General features: G+C 32.3%; 1 protein-coding gene across 4 annotated transcripts in view; it reads right to left on the reverse strand.

Annotated features, from left to right (window-relative positions):
• KDM6A (lysine demethylase 6A) overlaps positions 1-20,059 on the reverse strand; it is a 238,885-nt gene that overhangs the window by 18,988 nt on the left and 199,838 nt on the right. For all 4 annotated transcript variants that reach the window (XM_051984985.1, XM_051984984.1, XM_051984983.1 and 1 more), the window contains 6 exons: positions 11,632-11,761; positions 4,875-4,980; positions 4,137-4,342; positions 1,975-2,039; positions 1,802-1,876; positions 914-1,062 (listed from right to left, as the gene is read on the reverse strand). In XM_051984985.1, coding sequence (XP_051840945.1) covers positions 914-1,062; positions 1,802-1,876; positions 1,975-2,039; positions 4,137-4,342; positions 4,875-4,980; positions 11,632-11,761 — 731 coding nt within the window. The remainder of the gene's footprint in view (positions 1-913; positions 1,063-1,801; positions 1,877-1,974; positions 2,040-4,136; positions 4,343-4,874; positions 4,981-11,631; positions 11,762-20,059) is intronic.

Raw genomic sequence — 20,059 nt, forward strand, 5'->3', positions numbered from 1 at the left:
ATTGCAAAAGTAAGCTGTCAAAAAGTTTTGAGTTTAACTGCCCTTATTCTGAATATCCAGGAATCAAGGTTAGCAACTTTGCCTCAAGGATGCCTCAAACGGCTTTGGGAAAAGAGGGTGATGAGGAAGAAGCAGCTCTTGGCATGGCATTCATGCTAACCAAAGGCTTCCTAAGGAATACAGAACGTTAAAATTAGAAGCGAAACTTCAACTCTTAATCCAATGCTGTTTCAATTATACTATACTGTGCAGTCAGAATCAGGGCCATAACTGAGATAAAAGGAAAATAAGAAAATCTTTTTTGGCAATTATTAGTTCTTGAAAAGGACCAAACTTCTTCAAATTGTATACATATTATTTTAACTGCAGATACAGTATTCTACTGGACTTTTTTGTCATCAGAAAAACCAAATGTTGTGATTTCCATTTTGGTGCATCCTTCATTCCCAATAATTAGCATGATTTATGTTAAAAGATTTCTAGCCTGTTATTCTTCTCTATATAGGATATAAGAAAAAGGAGGATAAGAAAAAGTTTTGAGTGCACTATGCTTGGAAATTCCTTCCTCAAACAACTCAATCTTTCAAACTGACTATTATTTTAATCAAAACAAAATCCTGGTAAAATTTTTCAAGTGTCATTTTGTCAGTAATTTTGTCAGTAACTACTACTAAGATTAAGTAGGAAAAAATTCTTTTTCTTGTATCTTTCATACTTAACAGATCATATGAATGTTAAATTACCTGGAGTAGACAGAGGTCCCAAACATGGCAGCCTTATGCCTGGCATGTCAGGACTTTCTGTCCAGTGCTTCCTTATCTCTACCTTCACCTATTTCCTTAACTATGCTTTAATAACTTTGCTTCCAAACCCAATAATAAACCTCTTTTATCAATCTAAAAAAAAAAATTACCAGGAGTCCTGCTTCCAGGAACCTTCATGTACAGCTGCACTGTATTCATTCCTAATATTGTATGACCAACATGGCTTAAAAGATTTCCTGCTGACACCACACGCACAAAAGCAGGTAGTTTGGTCAACTCATGTAGCTGTAACTTCCACCTATAACAAAAGTGAAAATCTAAAATAAATATTTGAGAAAATAAATATAACAGAGGAAAAAAATTACTAAAAGACTACACAGGTAGTTTTAAATTATAATATCTTAAATGTAACAAAGCTTAAACAAAAGTAATAAAAAATCAAACTTAAAACTGTAAATGATTATGTTTAGGACATCTATCCCCATAATAATTTAGGTAAAGATTCTGCAGAGATATTTCAAAACCAAAACCTAACAGGTTTTTGTAACTTTTTAAGATGATTTGGTCCAGACTTTTAACATATATTATTTGAACTATTATTCAAGAACAGTAATTATAATACAGAGCCTGACACTATGTGCCCTATAATTTTGTTAGATATTGAAAAAGGAAATAAAAGTAAATAAGATATGGTTTTTCTTGAATATCAGATTTTGATTTTCTGTCTTGCTCTCCCTCTCTATATGAGGTGGCTGGGACTTCTTTAATTCTTTCTTATATTAAGAAATAATTTCCCATATAAAACCATGAATATGTATTTCCTTGCTTACACTTATTTTTAAGAGGTCTAATAATAACATGAATTTCAAAGTGTATATTAATTTTGTATAATAAAACGTGAATTTAATTAATCTTCAAAACTAAAGTAAAAAGTCATGAACATTTTTTGGAGTAAAGGTAGAAAAATCTTAGGGCAAAATTATCTTAGAAAGGACTAAGCTACAAAAATACATATATATTATTATAACTGCACTTACTTTTTGTCATCAGACAGGTCAATGTTGGTCCCAAACTTGATTGTTTTAAAAGGCCCTTTTCTCCTCCGACCAGAGCTGAGGGTAAAAGGAGTGGGAAGAAAAAACAAAAACAAGAATGTCATTCATTGAATGTCTTTGTGAATGGCAAGGAAAATGTGTTAAAAATCACTCACTTATCAGAAGATGTAGATTCACTATCTGAATGGTCCTTGTGATGACTCTTTTTTTCGTTTTCTTCCTGTCATTAAAAAGTTTCTTTAGTAGCTTATAACAGATTGTCCCAATGTGAAATTTAACTACAAAATTATATACATGTATAGATGTGCAGCATTAAGAAAAAAAAACAACTAATTTCAAATACAAAGATCTTGACTAAGTAAAAGAGTAAGTCCAAAGGCATAAAGCACAACTTCTGTGAGTTACAAATACATCTATTATAAAACTCAAGAATTAAGCTAGTATTTATAACCAGATCATGTGTGTAGTATAAATTTTATCCTATAACATGTAAATATTGCTAGTCTTTTTTTTTTTTCAAAAGAGAGAAAAAAGCAAAGAAATGATTATAAATTGACATTTTAGAAAAGAATATTCGTAGTGGAGCAGAAATCCTACATAATATCTAGATCATGACATGAAGACAACCCTATTTTTTTCCCAAAGCTATACCAACAAAGAAGAAGAGTTATTAAATCTTACAGTTGGCTGAAAAGGTTTCCCCCTACAGGTTTGGTGACATCTAAGGACTAGATTTGACAGTTTGGAGCAGGGGTCCTCAAACTATGGCCTGCAGGCCGGATGAAGCAGCTGAGGACGTTTATTCCCCTCTCACCTAGGGCTATGAAGTTTCTTTCTTTAAAGGCCCACAAAATAAAATTTTTGTTTTTACTATAGTCCAGCCCTCCAACAGTCTGAGGGACAGTGAACTGGCCCCCTCTTTAAAAAGTTTGAGAACCTCTGGTTTAGAGTAACTCTAGCACACTAGCTATAGGAAAATGAATTTTTCAGTCAATATAAACCATTTATTAGGTCATAAAGGTTCTACAAGCCTATGAGAGTTGTGAAGTACGCTCCCTAAAATCAGATTGTAGAAATGTTAAAGGAGGATTATGCCAGCAGGAAGAAAATTCAACAAACTATCACGCTATCTCTAAAAATGAGTAAGCCTCGCTATCTATGAATAATTTATTGTTAATATTATTTTGCTAATGATTACAGGAACCATATAAGAACTTACTAAGTCAGAGGCAAGTCTGTCTGGGACCAAATGAGGAAATTAAGTGCTAGCTGCTCCAATGCAAATGGAATGATCCAAATTATTCTGGTTTAGGCATTTTACAAGAAACTCCTTTAACTTTTCCCTAACCAACAACATTTAATATTCACTCATCTCAGAGCACTTTTTATTTCTAAACATAGTTAAATCTATCAGCCCTTATACAACTTTTGCTTTTGCTCTATTATCTTCTCTCCCTTTCCCACTTTACAACCTTCTCCCTCTTCCTCTCATCACCTTGCACATCCCTATCTTCTTTCCATTACTCTCCATATCTTTTTTTTTTTTTTGGGGGGGGGGAGTATAAATAACTTTTGACAACTATAATTGTTGTTTCCCATTAGTATCTATTGCATGCAACTGGAAAATCTATGTTCTAGTAATATAAAAACTCAATCACATCACTAGGTTTAATAATAAAGAAACTTAAAACAAGGAATCTCTAACTCTACAACAAATTTAGCTCTAAATTGTTGAAGATGAGCTAAATTAACAAAAGCTCAAATACTAGATACAAGTATTTAATTTTTAAAATTTAGTATTTAAATATCATATATACATACATAAGTTTAGAAAGCAATTTAGAGGCAAGTTTAGAAAGAATTGTGATAAATGAAGAATAAATTTATAAACAAGCTTAATAACAACATAAATGTGTAGCATATGCACTTAAATGTATCCTAAAAGGAATTAGTTCTTTGTGCAGTATTTTTAAAGGAATGCTCAATTATTTTCTTTAAATGATAGATTCACAAGTACCATGGACACAACAAGTTATAGTGCACTCAAGTAATCCTATAGGACTGGCTCAGATGAGCTGTAGATCTGCAATAGTGGAAGGAGATTATACACTAAGGAGTTTCCCATAAGGATACAAAATTTTTAAATCCCTTATTTATAGTCAATAAAAAGATATATCAAAAAGAAGTCTATACTTAGGCTTTAAAAGAGTATTGTTTAGGTGGTAGTTACTAACACTTCTAAAATATAAATGAAATGACATCTCCTAGAGACGTTTCAACCTGCTGTTAGAGCTAGAATAATCATTCAAATACTTACCCTCAATGATTCCTGGAACGAAGAAGCCTGATATTGTGCATACTTAGCAATTGTTGTATGAGATCTATTACTTTCACAACGCCAAATTTTCTTAGTTCCAGTGGGGTCCCAGTTTTCATCTGAGGGTTGCAATAATTGTGTCCTCACTTCCACTATATGTTCATTATTTGCTTCTACCAAAGTTTTGGTGGAGAAAAGTCCCAGGTCTTAAAAAATAAAAAAAGATCAATTTCAATTAATAAATAATAGTATTTCTTGAATGAGGATTAATATATAGTTTCAGATTGTCACTAATATTAGTGACACTAAAACTGCAGGATGGAACACTGCAAAAAGATTGCCTATTTACATATCCTTCAAAACACACAACCATCAAGAAGAGCAACATTGATCAACATTTATTTTTAAGATATTAAGGAACCCAAACTTTCATAGACATCCTTGGTACACTGTACTTTATCCTAATTTATGAACATTTTAAAACAAAAACTATTTACTCTAAAATCCATCCTAATAGGAAGCTCAAAATCTGTGGGGTGTATGTGTGAAAATATAACACTCCCACCCCCACTAAGAATGAAGTTTCTAACAAATTGAAAGATTGTGCATTATAGATGTATATACAAAAAAATAGAAAATAACTATGTTGAGCTGGAGTATTACATTTAAGATATGGAATTCCAAAACTCTTGTACATGTTTCATTTCTGTTAACCAATTAAAAAAAAAAAAAACATACCTAATTTAAGAGCTCCTGCAAGGCCACGTATTACAGTAACAGGGTTGTTTGGATTTGTACAGAATTGATGTAAAGGAGGAAAGAAAGCATCACGTTTATTTTCCAACTGCAAAATTAAAATGTACTGTTAGATCTCAGAAAAACTGTAGTTTGTCTTTAACTACTAAAGATGACAAATTTCAAAGTACTCCAAAATTAAGTGGTAAGTTTTCTAATTTTAAACTAAAAAAGTTCATTCTACTATTGAATGAGAATAAGATGATTTATGAGTAGATGACAAAAAGTTTTTCACTCAAGTTTTTTCATTCAAGACAATGTTCAAATTTAGAAAAAATTCACCAAATATACATTTTAATTGTATGAATTAGATGTATTTTACTATAACAATTTTCACTCTTCCTCATAACAATAAAATTTTTTTATAAAACTGCCAAAAATCCTTAATCCTTGAAAACAATAGATATGAAACTAAAATTTATCTACAAAATCATAAGGGTTTCTTAAATTCAAGAATATAATAAGTTTCTTATAATAAGAATTATAATATACAATATTATCCAAAATAAGCCTGGATAGCTAGAGAAATAAACAGTTTAAACTTTACTATAGTCCCAAATCTCATATTTAAAATAACTTTAAAAATGAAATATTTAAAAAGCCAGCATTCCTACTAGTTTTTCCTGCTACCGGTATAAATTACCATTTATTTGGCCTCTAGAGGGCAGAAGGAGTCAAATCTCCAAAGCATACTCCAAAACACACACACACACACACACACTCACACTCACACACTTGTGGAAAATAGACCATTGCAATATGTACAAATAAAAATAAAATTTCAGTTACAAACTATTTTGGAAATTCTGGATGGAGCCAAGTGGGTATAGTATAGTCTGGGACCCAAGTTAACTCTCCCTACATTTCTATACAAACAACTTTAAATAATGCCTCAAATAAATTTTGGAGTGGCAAGGCCAACCAAAGATCTGAGCAAAAGACAACTTAGGAAGTCTCCAGAAATCTGTGGTACTGATGTGGGCAGAAACCTTGAGCATGGCAGGAGCATCAGCAATGGGTCTTTGATGTGATTGGGACAGTAAAAGTAACTGTTTCATTAGCTCTCAGGATAAGAAATAAGTAATGGGTTGGACAACTGGTCAGAAACAAATTAAATGGAACCCCCTTGTAGATACTGAGCACTGATTGGCAACTCTATTATCTATATATAGTTTTAGATCGTAGTTCCAGGGTGGAGATCTCCAGCTTATGATCTTTCACAAGTAGAAAGGGCTGTGGTCATAGCTTTAGATCTGAAAGGAATACTAGCACTTATAACTATAGGGGATCAGTTCCAGGGCCAAGAGGCCCTAGTTATTTGTGGCTGTAGAGGAAAAGGGTGGAGAGGGAGTGGAGAGGTCTTCCAACATAAAAACCAGAAAGTAGTGAGCACATTTTCTCAGGATCACACTACTTTGGAACCTAAAAACTTGAAGATCCCCAGAACTAGCTCTAAAAATAGTAGTATGAAAGAATCTGAAACTTGGTTTGGTGCCTCCTCACAGGTGAGCAAAGACCAACTTTAACAAAATATGAAGTGAATATAAGGTGGGAAAATGAGCAAACAATAGAAGAACTTGACCTTTAATTAAAAAGTTACCACTGTAGCATAGAATGTCAAGACACAAACTCAAAAGAAGACAACAATGTGAAAACATTTATTAACAAAGCCTGAAAGAAAAAATATAACTGGATCCATGGCTACTAAAAAAAAATCCCGGTAGAGTTAAGAGATAAGAATGACAGGAAAAATTGGGAAAGGGAATGAAAATGATCCAAGAAAATCATTAAAATATAATAATAATAATTAACAGCTTGGTAAAAGAGGCACAAAAATAACTGAAGAAAAGTGCTCCTTTAAAAGCAGAATTAGGCCAAAAGGAAAAAAGAGGGGCAGGGAATTAAAAAAAAAAATTCATTGGAGAAAAGAACTTAAAAAAAAGAGAACTGACCAAAGAGAAAAGGACATACAAAAGCTCACTGAAGACCCTTAATTCTTTAAATATTAGAATTGGCCAAGTAGAAGCTAATGATTCCATGAGAAATTTAAGAAACAATAAAACAAAATCAAAATAATGAAAAAAAAAATGTGAACCCATCATCTCACTGGAAAAACAACTGACCATAAAAACAGATTGAACAAAGATAACTTAAGAATTACTGGACTACCTAAAAGTCATGATCAAAGAAAGCCTAGACAGCATCTTTTAAAAAATTATCAAGGAAAACTGCCCCAATATATAAGATACAGGGGGTAAAATAAAAACGGAAAGAATATATTACTCATCTCCTGAAAGAGATCACAAAATTACAATTAATAAGAATATACAGTCAAATTCCAGAGCTCCAAGGTCAGAGAAATAGCCAGAAAGAAAATTCAAACACTGTGGGACCATAGGAACATAGAAGATTTAGCAGCTTCCACATTAAAGAAGTGGAGGGCTTAGAATAACGATATGCTGAAAGGCAAAGGACTTAGGATTAGAGTAATCTTTAGGGGAAGAAAATGAACATTTACTGAAACATTTAATTTAATTAATGAAAATTTTAAACATTCCCTTATGAAAAGATCAAAAGCTAAATAGGAAATCTGACATTCAAACATAAGACCAAAAAGAAGCATAAAAAGTAAACATGAGGGGCAGCTAGTTGGTGTGGCGGATAGAGCACCAGCCCTGAAGTCAGGAAGACCCGAGTTCAAATCTGACGTCAGACACTTAACACTTCCTAGCTGTGTGATCCTGGACAACTCACTTAACCCCAATTGCCTCAGAAAACAAAAACAAAAAAACCCACCAAAAACAAATAAACAAAATAAAAGACTAACCATAGAGAGTCATTCAATAAAGTTACCCTGTCTACATTCTTATATGGAAAGATGATTGTGTGTATATATATATAAAATTACTTAGAACTTATCATTATTAAGTCAGTTAAATGGAATCTAAACAAACAGAGGTGAGTTGATTATGTTGCAATTATCTCCAAAATTTTAAAAAAGGGGGGAGATACACTGGGAGGAGGTAGAGACAGAATGGGTAAAATTTTCATCCCATGTGTGCAAAGAGGAAAGTGAAGGAAAAATGAGGATGGGGAGGGCAAACTATGCTTGAACCTCACTCTCATCAGAATTGGTTCAAAGAGAGAATATGTACACATTCATGCACAAACAGAAATTGGAGGGGAAGAGAATAAAAGACAATAAGTAGGTACAGGGGAAATAAAACGGAGGGTGGACTAAAGCAGACATAGGTCAAAAGCAAAACAGATTTTTAAAGGAGGGACAGGATGAAAAAGAGAGGAAAAGGATAAACAGAGGGAATAAAGGTAATTAAAAATCATAAATGTAAATGTGAACAGAAGCTTACCTATAAAACAGAAGTGGATAATAAAATGAATTGAGAAACCAGAATCCAACAATATATTTTGCAAGAGATAGCAGAGGCAGAAAGACACACACAGATTTAAAATAAAGAGCTGGAGCACAATTTTTTATGCTTCAGCTGAAATAAAAGTATATGGCAATCACAATCTCAAAGCAAAAGTAACAACAAAAACACCTAATTGAACGAAATAACCAGGAAAAATACATTTTGCTAAAAGGGGCCATAGGACAATGAAGTAATATTCTAAAATTTCATATCAAGTTTTTCTGATAATGACTTCATTTCTCAAATATAAATGAAACCGAGTCATATTTCTAAAAATAAGAGCAATTCCTCAATTGATAAATGGGTGTAAAAAAAAAAGTCAGTTTTCAGAAGAAATCAAAAGGTTTTTGAAAATTTCTTCTGCAATATTGATTAGAGAAAGGCAAAACTTTGCCTTACAACTCTGAGCTACCACCTCACACCTATCAGAAATGAGAAATGCTAGAGAATAAAGGAAAATAGATATGTTAATGAATTCTGGTAGAATAATGAGCTAGCATAGTAGGGAAGTAATGCAACATTCTGGAGAACAATCTGGAAATAGGTCCAAAGGGTTATAAAAATGTATACCCCCTTTGACCCAGAAATACCACTGCTAGGCCTGTATCCCAAAGAAGATAGAAGAAGAAGAAAAAGATAAGGGACACCGAGAAAAAGAGAGAGAGAGAGAGAGAGAGAGAGAGAGAGAGAGAGAGAGAGACAGACAGACAGACAAGAGACACAGACAGACTTGTCCAGGGTCACACATCTAGGAAGTATCTGAGTCCAGGTTTGAACTCAGGTCTTCCTAACTTCAGGGCTAGTGCTCTATCCACTGCACCACCTAACTGCCCCTGGCAGTTCTTTTAATAATAGTAAAGAGTTACAACTGGGGAGATGCTCATCAACTGGAGAATTGAACAAATTGTAGCATTTGACAGTGATGGAGTACTATTGTTCTATATGAAATGATGAGGTGAATGGTTTTAGGAAAACAAGGCAAGACTTTTTTGAACCATACAAAGTAAAGTGAGAGAAACCAGTAGAGATCATTGTTCACAGTAGTATCAGTGTTGTAATAATGATCAAATATAAAAGACTTGGTTATTCTAATCAATACAATTTCAAAGGACTCGGGCCATCCACCCACAAAGACAGAACCAATGAACTCAAAAGTACAAAGTGAAATATAATATTCTTTTTTTTTTTTTGATGATATAGCTAATATGGAAATACATTCTGCATGATTTTACATGTACAACTGATATACTGTTTTCTCTCTCAGTGAGCAGGGAAAGTGGCATGGAAGGAAGGAAAAGAATCTGAAATTCAATTTTAAAAGAATGCTAAAAAATAAATGATAAATTGGGGGTTGAGAGTAGCAGCAATAGGTAGTATTTTTCTCCATTTTGTAGATGAAGAAACTGACTGAATCCAAGTGAATGATTCACTTAAAGTCACATTAAGGGTAGATCTAGAATTCAAACCCAGGTCTCTTCTGATTCCAAGGGTTCATATGACATTTGGTTTTCATCACTCTGATATCCTTATGAATCACTTTGTATTGTAATTGTGTATATGTAATAACATGCATATCATTAGGCAACTATGAGGAGATACACTGCCTATAGAGTTGTAGGTGTTGAATCAGGAAGACAAGAGTTCGAGGTCAGTCTACTGCATTTACTACTACCTATATGACTCTAAGACTTCTGTCTGCCTTAATTTTCTCATGTATAAAAGGGCAATAGTACTATCTTCTTCACAGAACTGCTGTGAGGAATATAACATTTTCAAAGTGCTATGTAAATTTTTTTGTGCTATATAAATGTCAGTTACTAGTATTAGATTGTAAGCTCCTAGAGGGGTAGAAGTCATTTTAAATTTAATCTGGAACTTTTCAAGTCTCTTATGACTACCACCATATTTTGCTTTATACTTGTCATTCTTCTCCTAAGGAATATTTTACATACAGTATCTAACTCTACCTTCACGAAAATCACCTGTCAAGTATTGCAAAATATCAACCACAATTCAAATAGTATTATTGTCTATTATAAGCATTACTGAATTATACATGTATATAGGCAATAAAAAGTAAATATTTCTTCCCTTGTGAAGCTTATTGTCTTAAGTAAACAAATAAGGGAATAGACATTTGAATAAGGAAAATATTAAATTTCACCAAAAATAGAGTAAAAAGTATCATATGAAAGATTAGTACAATAGGTTTCAATTAGTGCAAATAATGGATTCTCTTAAGTGGCTTCATAATTTTAATTTGCACTAAATAACTCCCATCGTATCAGCACCAAATACCAATAAACATAATTTTAATTTTGAATGGTGCAAATTATAATACATGTAACTATTTCATTTCCCCCATTAGTCAAGTAGAAAGAACATTGAACTTGGGATTTATTTGATCAGAGAGATTCTAGTACTATCTTCACCAATGTATTGTAAAAAACTGGACCTCATTCTACTTTTATAGTCGGGAATTATTACTGACTGAAATTGCAGGAAAAGAGGATATGTCCACTGAGCAAAGTTCTAAAAAGACAGGTAGATGATAGTGAAATTTCAGGCAATGAAAAATGTTGTAGGAGCAAAAGCACTAAAGTGAGCTTCAGAGCAAGAAAATAGTAAATGTAAACAAGTCATAGTACCACGTAGGCCAGTGTGAATGACATGAGACAAAGCTAGCAAGAAAAGTAGCACACTGATAAGGAACCTTGCCTGATGACAAGCTATGGTGGCTAGTGAGGTAAGTAATTAAGCAGATAGACATGACTGTATCTTTTGCATCCCACAATGCTAAATGTGAAAAAGGGAGAAAGAGTCCATTCCATAGAGTGAATTAAGGAAAACTAGATAGACTATACAAACTGTACTGATTTGTACTAGGATTGTGGCACTTGGAAGAAAAAGGAAAGAGGATATTGTTAGGAAAGATAATCTACTCTACAGATTAATTTAAAAAAAAATAATGCTACCTTGGAATCACACAATTATGAGAGGTTCTAGAAAATTCAAAACCAGATTTTTGAAGCTATTGGATTCTCTTTATTTTAATGCAATTATATTTTAAAGGATAGCTGTTTTCTATTAATTACAACAACCCCCCCCCCAAAACTAATAAACACAGTATACTGAAGTTACCCCAATATTTATAATTTTTCCTAATAGCAATTTCCTTTAAAATCAGCACTTTTAAAAATGCAAACATTTAACATTTTTAAACAAATATAACACAGATTGATTTATTTCTATTAAATAGTTCTACTCACATAAATACTAGGTGTAGGTGGATTCAACTTGTCTTTTGGCAAGGGAGGATATGGTGATGGTGGTGGTTGTGGAGGTGGGCATTTATCCAATAAAATGCTACTATTGGATAAGCCATTTTTGCCAAGATTCCTTAAAAATAAAAAAAATGACATGAAATCAATTGTGCATTATTTTTACTCCTAAAGCAGAAAATATTCTTTGAGTTAGAATTAATTTAATTTATAATCCAAATGCCATCTATGAAAATTAGAATTCTAAATAATAGTATATTTAGGTCAACCAGATATATTAATTCCAGGGCAAAAATCAGCTCTAGAAAATACCTTAATTTTTATTTGCAGAAAGACTGAAACCAACTGTAGAGAAATTAATTACTTGCCAAACATATGAAAATATAATAGTTAACTAAATTAAATTACAGCTTCACTGACATAACAATAAAACTATCAGAGATTGATTCCTTTACATAATTAGAAAATTTAGAGGAACTAAAGATCCTAAATAAAGAAAAAAAAGGCAAAATAGTACCTCAGTATAAAATTGTAACCATCAAAATTATTGGTACTAGTTTAAAAAAATAAAAAAGTTGATCAGTAAAACATATTAGATAAATAAGTGGGAAACAGTTGCATATTATCTGATAAGCACACCAAGGGCTCCAATTAAAAAAAAATTTAGGGGGTTGGGGAAGTTGTAAGGAACACCTGTAAGAAACGAGGGTGATATCAACACCACAAGCTATACTATAATAAATTCCAAATAGATGTACGTTTAAAAAAAAAAAAAAAAGTTAAATCATGAAAAAATTAGAAAAACAAAGAAAGGATACTTTTCACAAAAATGAATAGGGGAAGAATTCTTGAAAGAAAGCCTTAAGGGAGAGAAGCTCCAAATTACAAATAAAAACAATTCTGATATTCCACCTAATATCTATGAGATTAGTCAAGATAACAAAAAAGAAAAATGAGAATTCTTGGGTAGTTTGGGGAGGACAGATTGTTGGGATAATTGTTTAGTTGTTCTACCATTGTGGTAAATCATGTGAACCCATACCCCTGAATGCAATAAGATGACTAAGAATAACATTTATAAAAAAATTTATAGAAATACTTTTGTGTTATTGGAAAATAAGGTGAATGTCCATCAATTGATTAATACAAATTTTCAGGCACAACCAAGGTATGGATTTGTTTTATATGATTGCATGATTATAATCATTTGTTACAATGGAAGGCTTTTGAAGTGGAGTGATGTCTCTATTAAAAAAAAAAAAAAAGAAATCAGAAGAAAAAATTTAAAGAAAGAAAAATGCGGCCAAACTCCTTAAATTAGGAACACGTAGATATGCATAAAGGGGTGAGGTGGGGTGGGGGAGTGGGTGGGAAGAGGGGTAGGAGGAGAAAAGAAGGAGAGAGACACAGACAGACAGACAGACACACACACGTACATACAGTAAAGATTCAGAGTTTCAGATGCATCCTTTTTTCTATAGGGAAATGTTAGTTTTGTGGATGTCTGTCAAGTGCATTATAATAAAAGTTAAAATGTTTTAATTATAAGAGTCTAGATAATTACCTTTCTCTTCGGGGAAGAAAGCCAAACTATATCTACTGTCAAATATTATCTTATTCCATAAAATAAAATAAACTACTAACAACATTTTTCAATTCTTTGAATATAATTCTCTGAAATATGTTTGAGTATAAAGCCTTTTCCCCAACAAATATCAGAATGAAAAACTTAAGTTACTGGGCTATTAAATTACTATTGGGAACAATCATTTTCCTATGAATTAATCTGGAAATGGCAGTGAAAGTAACACTATTGACAATATTCCCAATTTAATTTATAGGTAATTACGAGTTATTTTTTGAGGTCAAACTTTTCTTATGGAATCTCTTGTTCACCCACATTTGATCCAAGTCTTGGTAAAAGCAGCATAATTATAGTAAAAGGAATACTGGAAAGGAGTGCAAGAGTACTCAACTTTCAATTCTTTGAAAACTGTAGTATTCCTGTATACTTTGTTTCCCCCAATTAGAATTTTATGTCACAGATTATTTAAAGCCAATGAATTATCACCATCAGAATCATTTAAGAGTAGTATTAAAAAGATGTGCCTTTGTTTCAGGGGGATGCTTTTGGTCATTAAAAAAATACTATACTTTCCAAATATAATCTAGGTCATCGGTTTCCCCCATTCAATTCTGGTTCAATTTAATTTTCTATTTACATTTAGACCTCAATCTTTGACACTTTTTAGGTATGATTATGGTAAGAATCACTTTTCAGTGTTCAAAGAAACTCTAAAACTAAGTTATAATCAGCATCAGTGAAAATAGTTTTGATAATGAGAGCCACTTATACTTAAGAAATCAAAGGTCTGGACTAAAAATGGTTATCTTCCTATCCCAGATTTGTTATTTCTTAGTACAGGAAATTTTTAGTGAGAAAACCTTATCTATCAATACAAACTGGTAAACTACTCTGCAATTTATAATGTTAAGAGAGCTGCTTGAGGACCAGAAGATCATTATATACTTCAACAACAATACTATATGATGATCAATTCTGATGGACGTGGTCTTCTTCAACAATGAGATGAACCAAATCAGTTCCAACAGAGCAGTAATGAACTGAACCAGCTACACCCAGCAAAAGGACTCTGAGAGACGACTATAAACCACTACATAGAATTCCCAATCCCTCTATTTTTGTCCACCTGCATTTCTGATTTCCTTCACAGGCTAATTGTACACTATTTCAAAGTCCAATTCTTTTTGTACAACAAAATAATTGTTTGGATGTGTGTGTATGTGTGTGTGTGTATTGTATTTAACTTATACTTTAACATATTTAACATGTTTTGGTCAACCTGCAATCTTGGGGAAGGGGTGGGGGAAAGGAGGGGAAAAGTTGGAACAAAAGGTTTTGCAATTGTCAATGCTGAAAAATTACCCATGCATATATCTTGTAAATAAAAAGTTATAATTTAAAAAAGAGAGTGAGAGAGCGAGTGAGAGAGAGAGAGAGAGAGATAGAGAGAGAGAGAGAGAGAGAGAGAGACAGCGCGCTGCTTGGAGGTAGTGAGTAATTAAGTGACTTCTCTTACATCATAGAGTCAGGTTGTGTCATTAGGATTTCAACCAAACCCAAATCCTTTAAGGATCCTCCAAAGGAGTACATCCAAAGAATGACTTTCTATTCATTATGCTACTTCCTAATAATGACATAATGAATATAAATTAGAAATAAAAATTAAATATAATTTGAAACTGTATAAATTGCAAATAGGAACAGAAAATAATTGTCAACAGCACCCTAGAATTATACTTAAGACACAATACCTTGGATGCAATTTTTCAAACAATAAGTTCTGAATGCTCATCATGACTGAAATATAAAATTTTTAATTTCTATGTGATCTAAATTATTAATAAAGAATTCTTAGTGTATTTATTCTATGATAAATGAGAACTGATTTTCTCTATCATTAATTCAACCTACCTAGATGAAAATAATATTCATGGAAAATTAGTTATCCTTATTTTCCTACATATGACACTATATGAATTATGAATATTTCAAGATTTACATATAATTTCTAAACCTCTAAAAGTGAACATATTTATGAACCTCACCTGATTTTAACTTCACAAGTATCTTGTGAGGTATATACTATAAATATTACTTACATTTTATAGACAATGAAACATAGACTTAAAGCATTTAAGTGCTTTGGCCATAGAGATACAAATTTCAGAACAGATTTTGAATCCAGGTTCAAAACCTAGGATGACTTCTCTAATATGCTACTTCTTGCAGCACTAACAATCACTGAATCATTTAAAGACAAAAGATTATTTTTAAAGTTTTCTAAATAAAATCAGGTTTAAAAAGTTTTATTTTAAGGTTTAAGTCCCACAACGTTAACTGATTTTTAATTAAAGTAAACATAAATTGCTATTCAACCAATGCTTCAGACTCTTAAGTACACCGATTCATCTTTTAAACAAATAATACACAAGGCTTTTTTATGTTAACCTTTCAGCCACACTCATGTCTAAAGTAAAAAAGAAAAAAAAAGTAAAATGGATTACAAATAAGAACACCTAGAGATAGTATGAAAGAGGGCTGGCCTTGCAATCAGAAATATACCTCGATTCAAATCCCATGTCAGACAATAACTATGTATACCTAAACACACAGTAACTTTCAATTAATGTTTCCCCATCTATAAAGTGGGAGTAGAAATTGAAGATATTTCACTGAAAATGTAAAATGCTTTGCAAACTTTAAAGTGCTTAAAATGAACTCATGAAATTGGTCCATCAGTCTGTATATGACAAATATTTAAAAAGAAAGCACAGAAAGACAACCATAATGGACAGTAAGCCGATCTGTATTTGGGAAATCATGAAATGTTTTCAGTGACTTCCATGTTTCAGAGCAGTTGTAAATCTGCACGGACAAACAGTTTCTCATCAGAGGATCCCTATTATAGATAAAATAACTGACTAGGTTCTTAAAAATATTTAAAGATAAATTTGGTCTATTGTTTATGTAGAAGAGGAGAATATAAAATCATTTTACTTAAATATAATACACCACAATTTAGGATGATTGGAAAATTCTGCCAAAATCAATTTTACATCATAAAAATCAGGAAAGGAAACAGTGCTTAAACACAGAGAACAAGAAAATAAAAAATAGTTAATAGTTTTTAAAAGAAAACATGAGGTTCATGATACCCTGTAATTAAATGGCTTAATAAGCCTCTGACAAAAATTACAATTTATAAACAGAAAAGACTCACATTTCTATCTTTTTACCATATAGTAATAATCACCATAAGCATTATGATGAATTGACAGCACCAATTAAAATAGCCAGTAAAGTATCAGTAATATCAAGATAATGTAAAAATAATCTAAGTCTACCATAACCATGAATAAATCTCTAAAGCATAACTATTTTTTGAAGAAGTTATCATAAAAGGATAATAAATACATTACTTGTTACTAGCAAATTATTAAGAGTATGTAGATCTGAAACAAGTTAATGGTGACATTAATGAAAAACAGTATACTTGGCTATGGAATGCAATCTACTTTATGATATTCATAATACTTCAAAACAATGGAGCTATCATATGAAAACTTAAATAAGTGAGAAAAAAGCTTAAAAGGCCCACTGCCCTCATTTTTACACCCATTCAACTAATGCCTCTTTTACCACAACATTCCAGATATACATAACTTCAACTTTTAAGTAAAATAATGTACAACAGACCATTGCCCTAATCAGTTTTACTCCATGATCACTACCATCTCTGGTCACAATCCACACTAGGTTTTTAAACACACCAGTACTTCTAAACCCTTGAAAATAAAAGATTTTATACTATTCTTCCCTAAATTTATTTGAACCCTATTATTTTTGTTAATTTATACACTAGTTAAAACTACAAAAATGAAAGAAAACCATAAGCATTTCCTTTAAGTCCTTTTTAAAAATCATAATCTGGAAGAAAGGAAAAAGGAAAAAAATTTTTCCTCAACCATTACATAAAGTACAATGTGTTCATACAATTAGGTATCACCTCAGAAGGCAAAGAAAAATTAGACATGAGTAGATAATGTATGCAATAGCAAAAAATGGGGATATGAGTAATATTGAACAAGAATCAAATCTTAGAAATAGCTATGTGGGGTGTGGAGAGAGAATGAGGAAAAATCAGTTGACTAAGAAAAATCAGTGGAAATCTTGCACATTGTGTGTGTGTGTGTGTGTGTGTGTGTGTGTGTGTGTATGTGTGTGTGTGTATGTGTGTTTATAGAACTATGAAAACTTCATGCATAAAATTCAGTCTACTTCAAAAGGCTAAGTAGGATAGATGATAATGTATAAGACAGTTTTTGTGTTAATGAGATGTCAATAAACATCCCTTTACCTTGGCTAATAGAATTCTATGTCTGTGCTTAAAGTAATTAAACAAATAAGACTATAATATAATATTCTTTCCTGAAAGGGAGATTGGAAGAAAAATTGAGAGGAGGAACTTTAACAGATCTTTCCATCATAAAAAGTATAGTTCTCCACTCCATCCATTTGCAAATTTTTGCTTTCAAGACTGGTAATATTAATCACATTAAGTAGCAAAATCCTGCAGCCAATGTTCTCTCCAACTGTCACCCTTTCTTTCCCTGCACCTATAGAAGAAGTCTCTTAAAGTTTTAAGTATCAGTCTGAGATGTTATTCCATATTCAATATGGACTCTCTAGAGAAGAAAGAAATTTTGTAGTTTGGGAGGGAAAGGGCGGAATGAGATGAAGGAGGGAGAAAGAGAGGGAAAGGGGAGAGAGGAAGAGGGAGAGGAGAGAGAGAGAGGGAGAGGGAGAGAAGGGTAGAGAGAGAGAAAGAGGGGGGGGGGGGGGAAGAGAGAGAGAGACCTATACTAGATGGAAGGCAATCTGAGAGGGGAAGGTATAAGCAATGTGAGGAGACTAGGAAAGATTTCTGGAAAGAGGAGGAATCTTAAAAAGAAAATCAGGAAAATTCACATGACAAGGTGTCAGGGTGAGGTTGAACAGAGCATTCCCAGGGTAGGGAACAACCAGTTAAAAGAGATGGGAGTAATTACTTCCCTTAATGCTACTAGCCTTCCTTGTTAATTATCTTCAATTTATCTTGTATACCCCTCTCTGTATAGGTTTACTTGTTGTCTACCTCATTAGAAGAGACTTTTATTTTTCTTGTATCATTCTTCTAGTTTTGCTTTGTAGAATCATTTGTTCATGTCTTTTTCCTTAGATGTACATAAGACCATTATGAGCTGGGCCTGTCTTCCTTTTCTCTTTAGACTTTCCCATTTCATCCTTTCCAAAGGGCTAAACTATTTTCTCTCTGCAAATAACTCTTAAATCTATTTTCTTAAATCTACTCTTCTGAACTTCAAACCCTGTATTTCCCATTGCCTGCTTGACATCCCCATGTAAGATGTCTTCTATATATCTTGCAGTCAAAACAAAACGCCCATTATTTTTCTGTCAAGGGACACACAATCACTTAAATTTTCATCCTGGGACTATTTCTCAGCTTTTGTTCACCCATTTCCAATTACTAGTTAAGTTTGGTTGATTAATCACTCCCCTCCTCTCTACCAAAAAACCCACCTCTATCCAGATGCTCATAAACTCTTCCCAAACTATCATAATAGACTCATAATTATTTTCCCTTCATTACAACTACTATTTCTGAAGTGCCCATCTGACCAAGCTGCAGTGGGGAACTGCATTGTCTCTATTAAAAAAAATGCAAACTTATAAACATGGTTATTTTCAGACTGATCACAAACTAGAACCTTGCACAGCTGCTTTCAACACTCAGAATATCCTGCCTTCCTAACTTCTGCTCCTAGGACCCCTAGCTACGTCTTCATATTTCAGCTTAATTATCTTTTCCTTCAAGCATCTTATGGTTTTCCTGTGATAAGTGACCCTCCCCCATCTCTTCCTTACACTGTTTTCATATTGTGAATATCTATTATTTACTTACCTGTAAACATTTCTTTCTTCCCCCTCCCAAACCAAGGATCAAAAATCCTTAAGACTAGGAACTATCTTATCTCACTTTTGTATTTATATTTCTAGCAACTAGGACAATGTCAGCAGCACAGTAAACACTTAAAAAATACTTTATTTTAATTAATTTTGTTTCAAAGTCTATGAAATTAAGGAACTAAGATTATCTAAACTTGTTAAAAGTGTTATTTTTATTGTCTAGGAAAAATGCTCATTACTGAAGATACAATGTATTTTTTATATCTTGCCTATCTCAAAATAAACAAAAACAAACAAACAAACAAAAACAAAGAACAAAGAACAAAAAACCAAAACCCAAAAGCCAACCAAACAAAAAAATGGAGGTGGCTAATATTTAGGACACCACAGGACACCAGTTAAATAAGTTCCTAAAACTAAAACATTCTAAATTTTAACTCTAATTCAAGTTACCACATGAGACATAACTGAATATGAATTTCAAAAAGAAAAATTTTATAGCATTGTAATATATGCTGCTAAAGTAATTGTGAATATACTAAAAAAACAAATCTAGTCATAAAATATATAGCTTGTGAGATATGAGATTTACTGGTAGAAGGTTAAATATGGAGATTAAAACCTAAAAATAGAAGGGAAGAATAATATGCTTAACAAACTCACTGAGATAAACATTTATATAAACCTCTTAAGGATAAGACAGAAGACCATTTTCATGCACTGGGAAACATAGCTAACCTGATCTATATCCTGACACCGTTGGATAGTTTTGTCTACATGTGAATTTTCTTGGCAATAATAACAAAGAATTCTTCATTTCCCTACTTCATTAGTCCTGTGTCATTTAACTCCATTGAAACTTTT

This window comes from Antechinus flavipes, chromosome 3 (genome assembly GCF_016432865.1).
Source record: "Antechinus flavipes isolate AdamAnt ecotype Samford, QLD, Australia chromosome 3, AdamAnt_v2, whole genome shotgun sequence".
In the NCBI taxonomy this organism is placed as follows: Eukaryota; Metazoa; Chordata; class Mammalia; order Dasyuromorphia; family Dasyuridae; genus Antechinus; species Antechinus flavipes.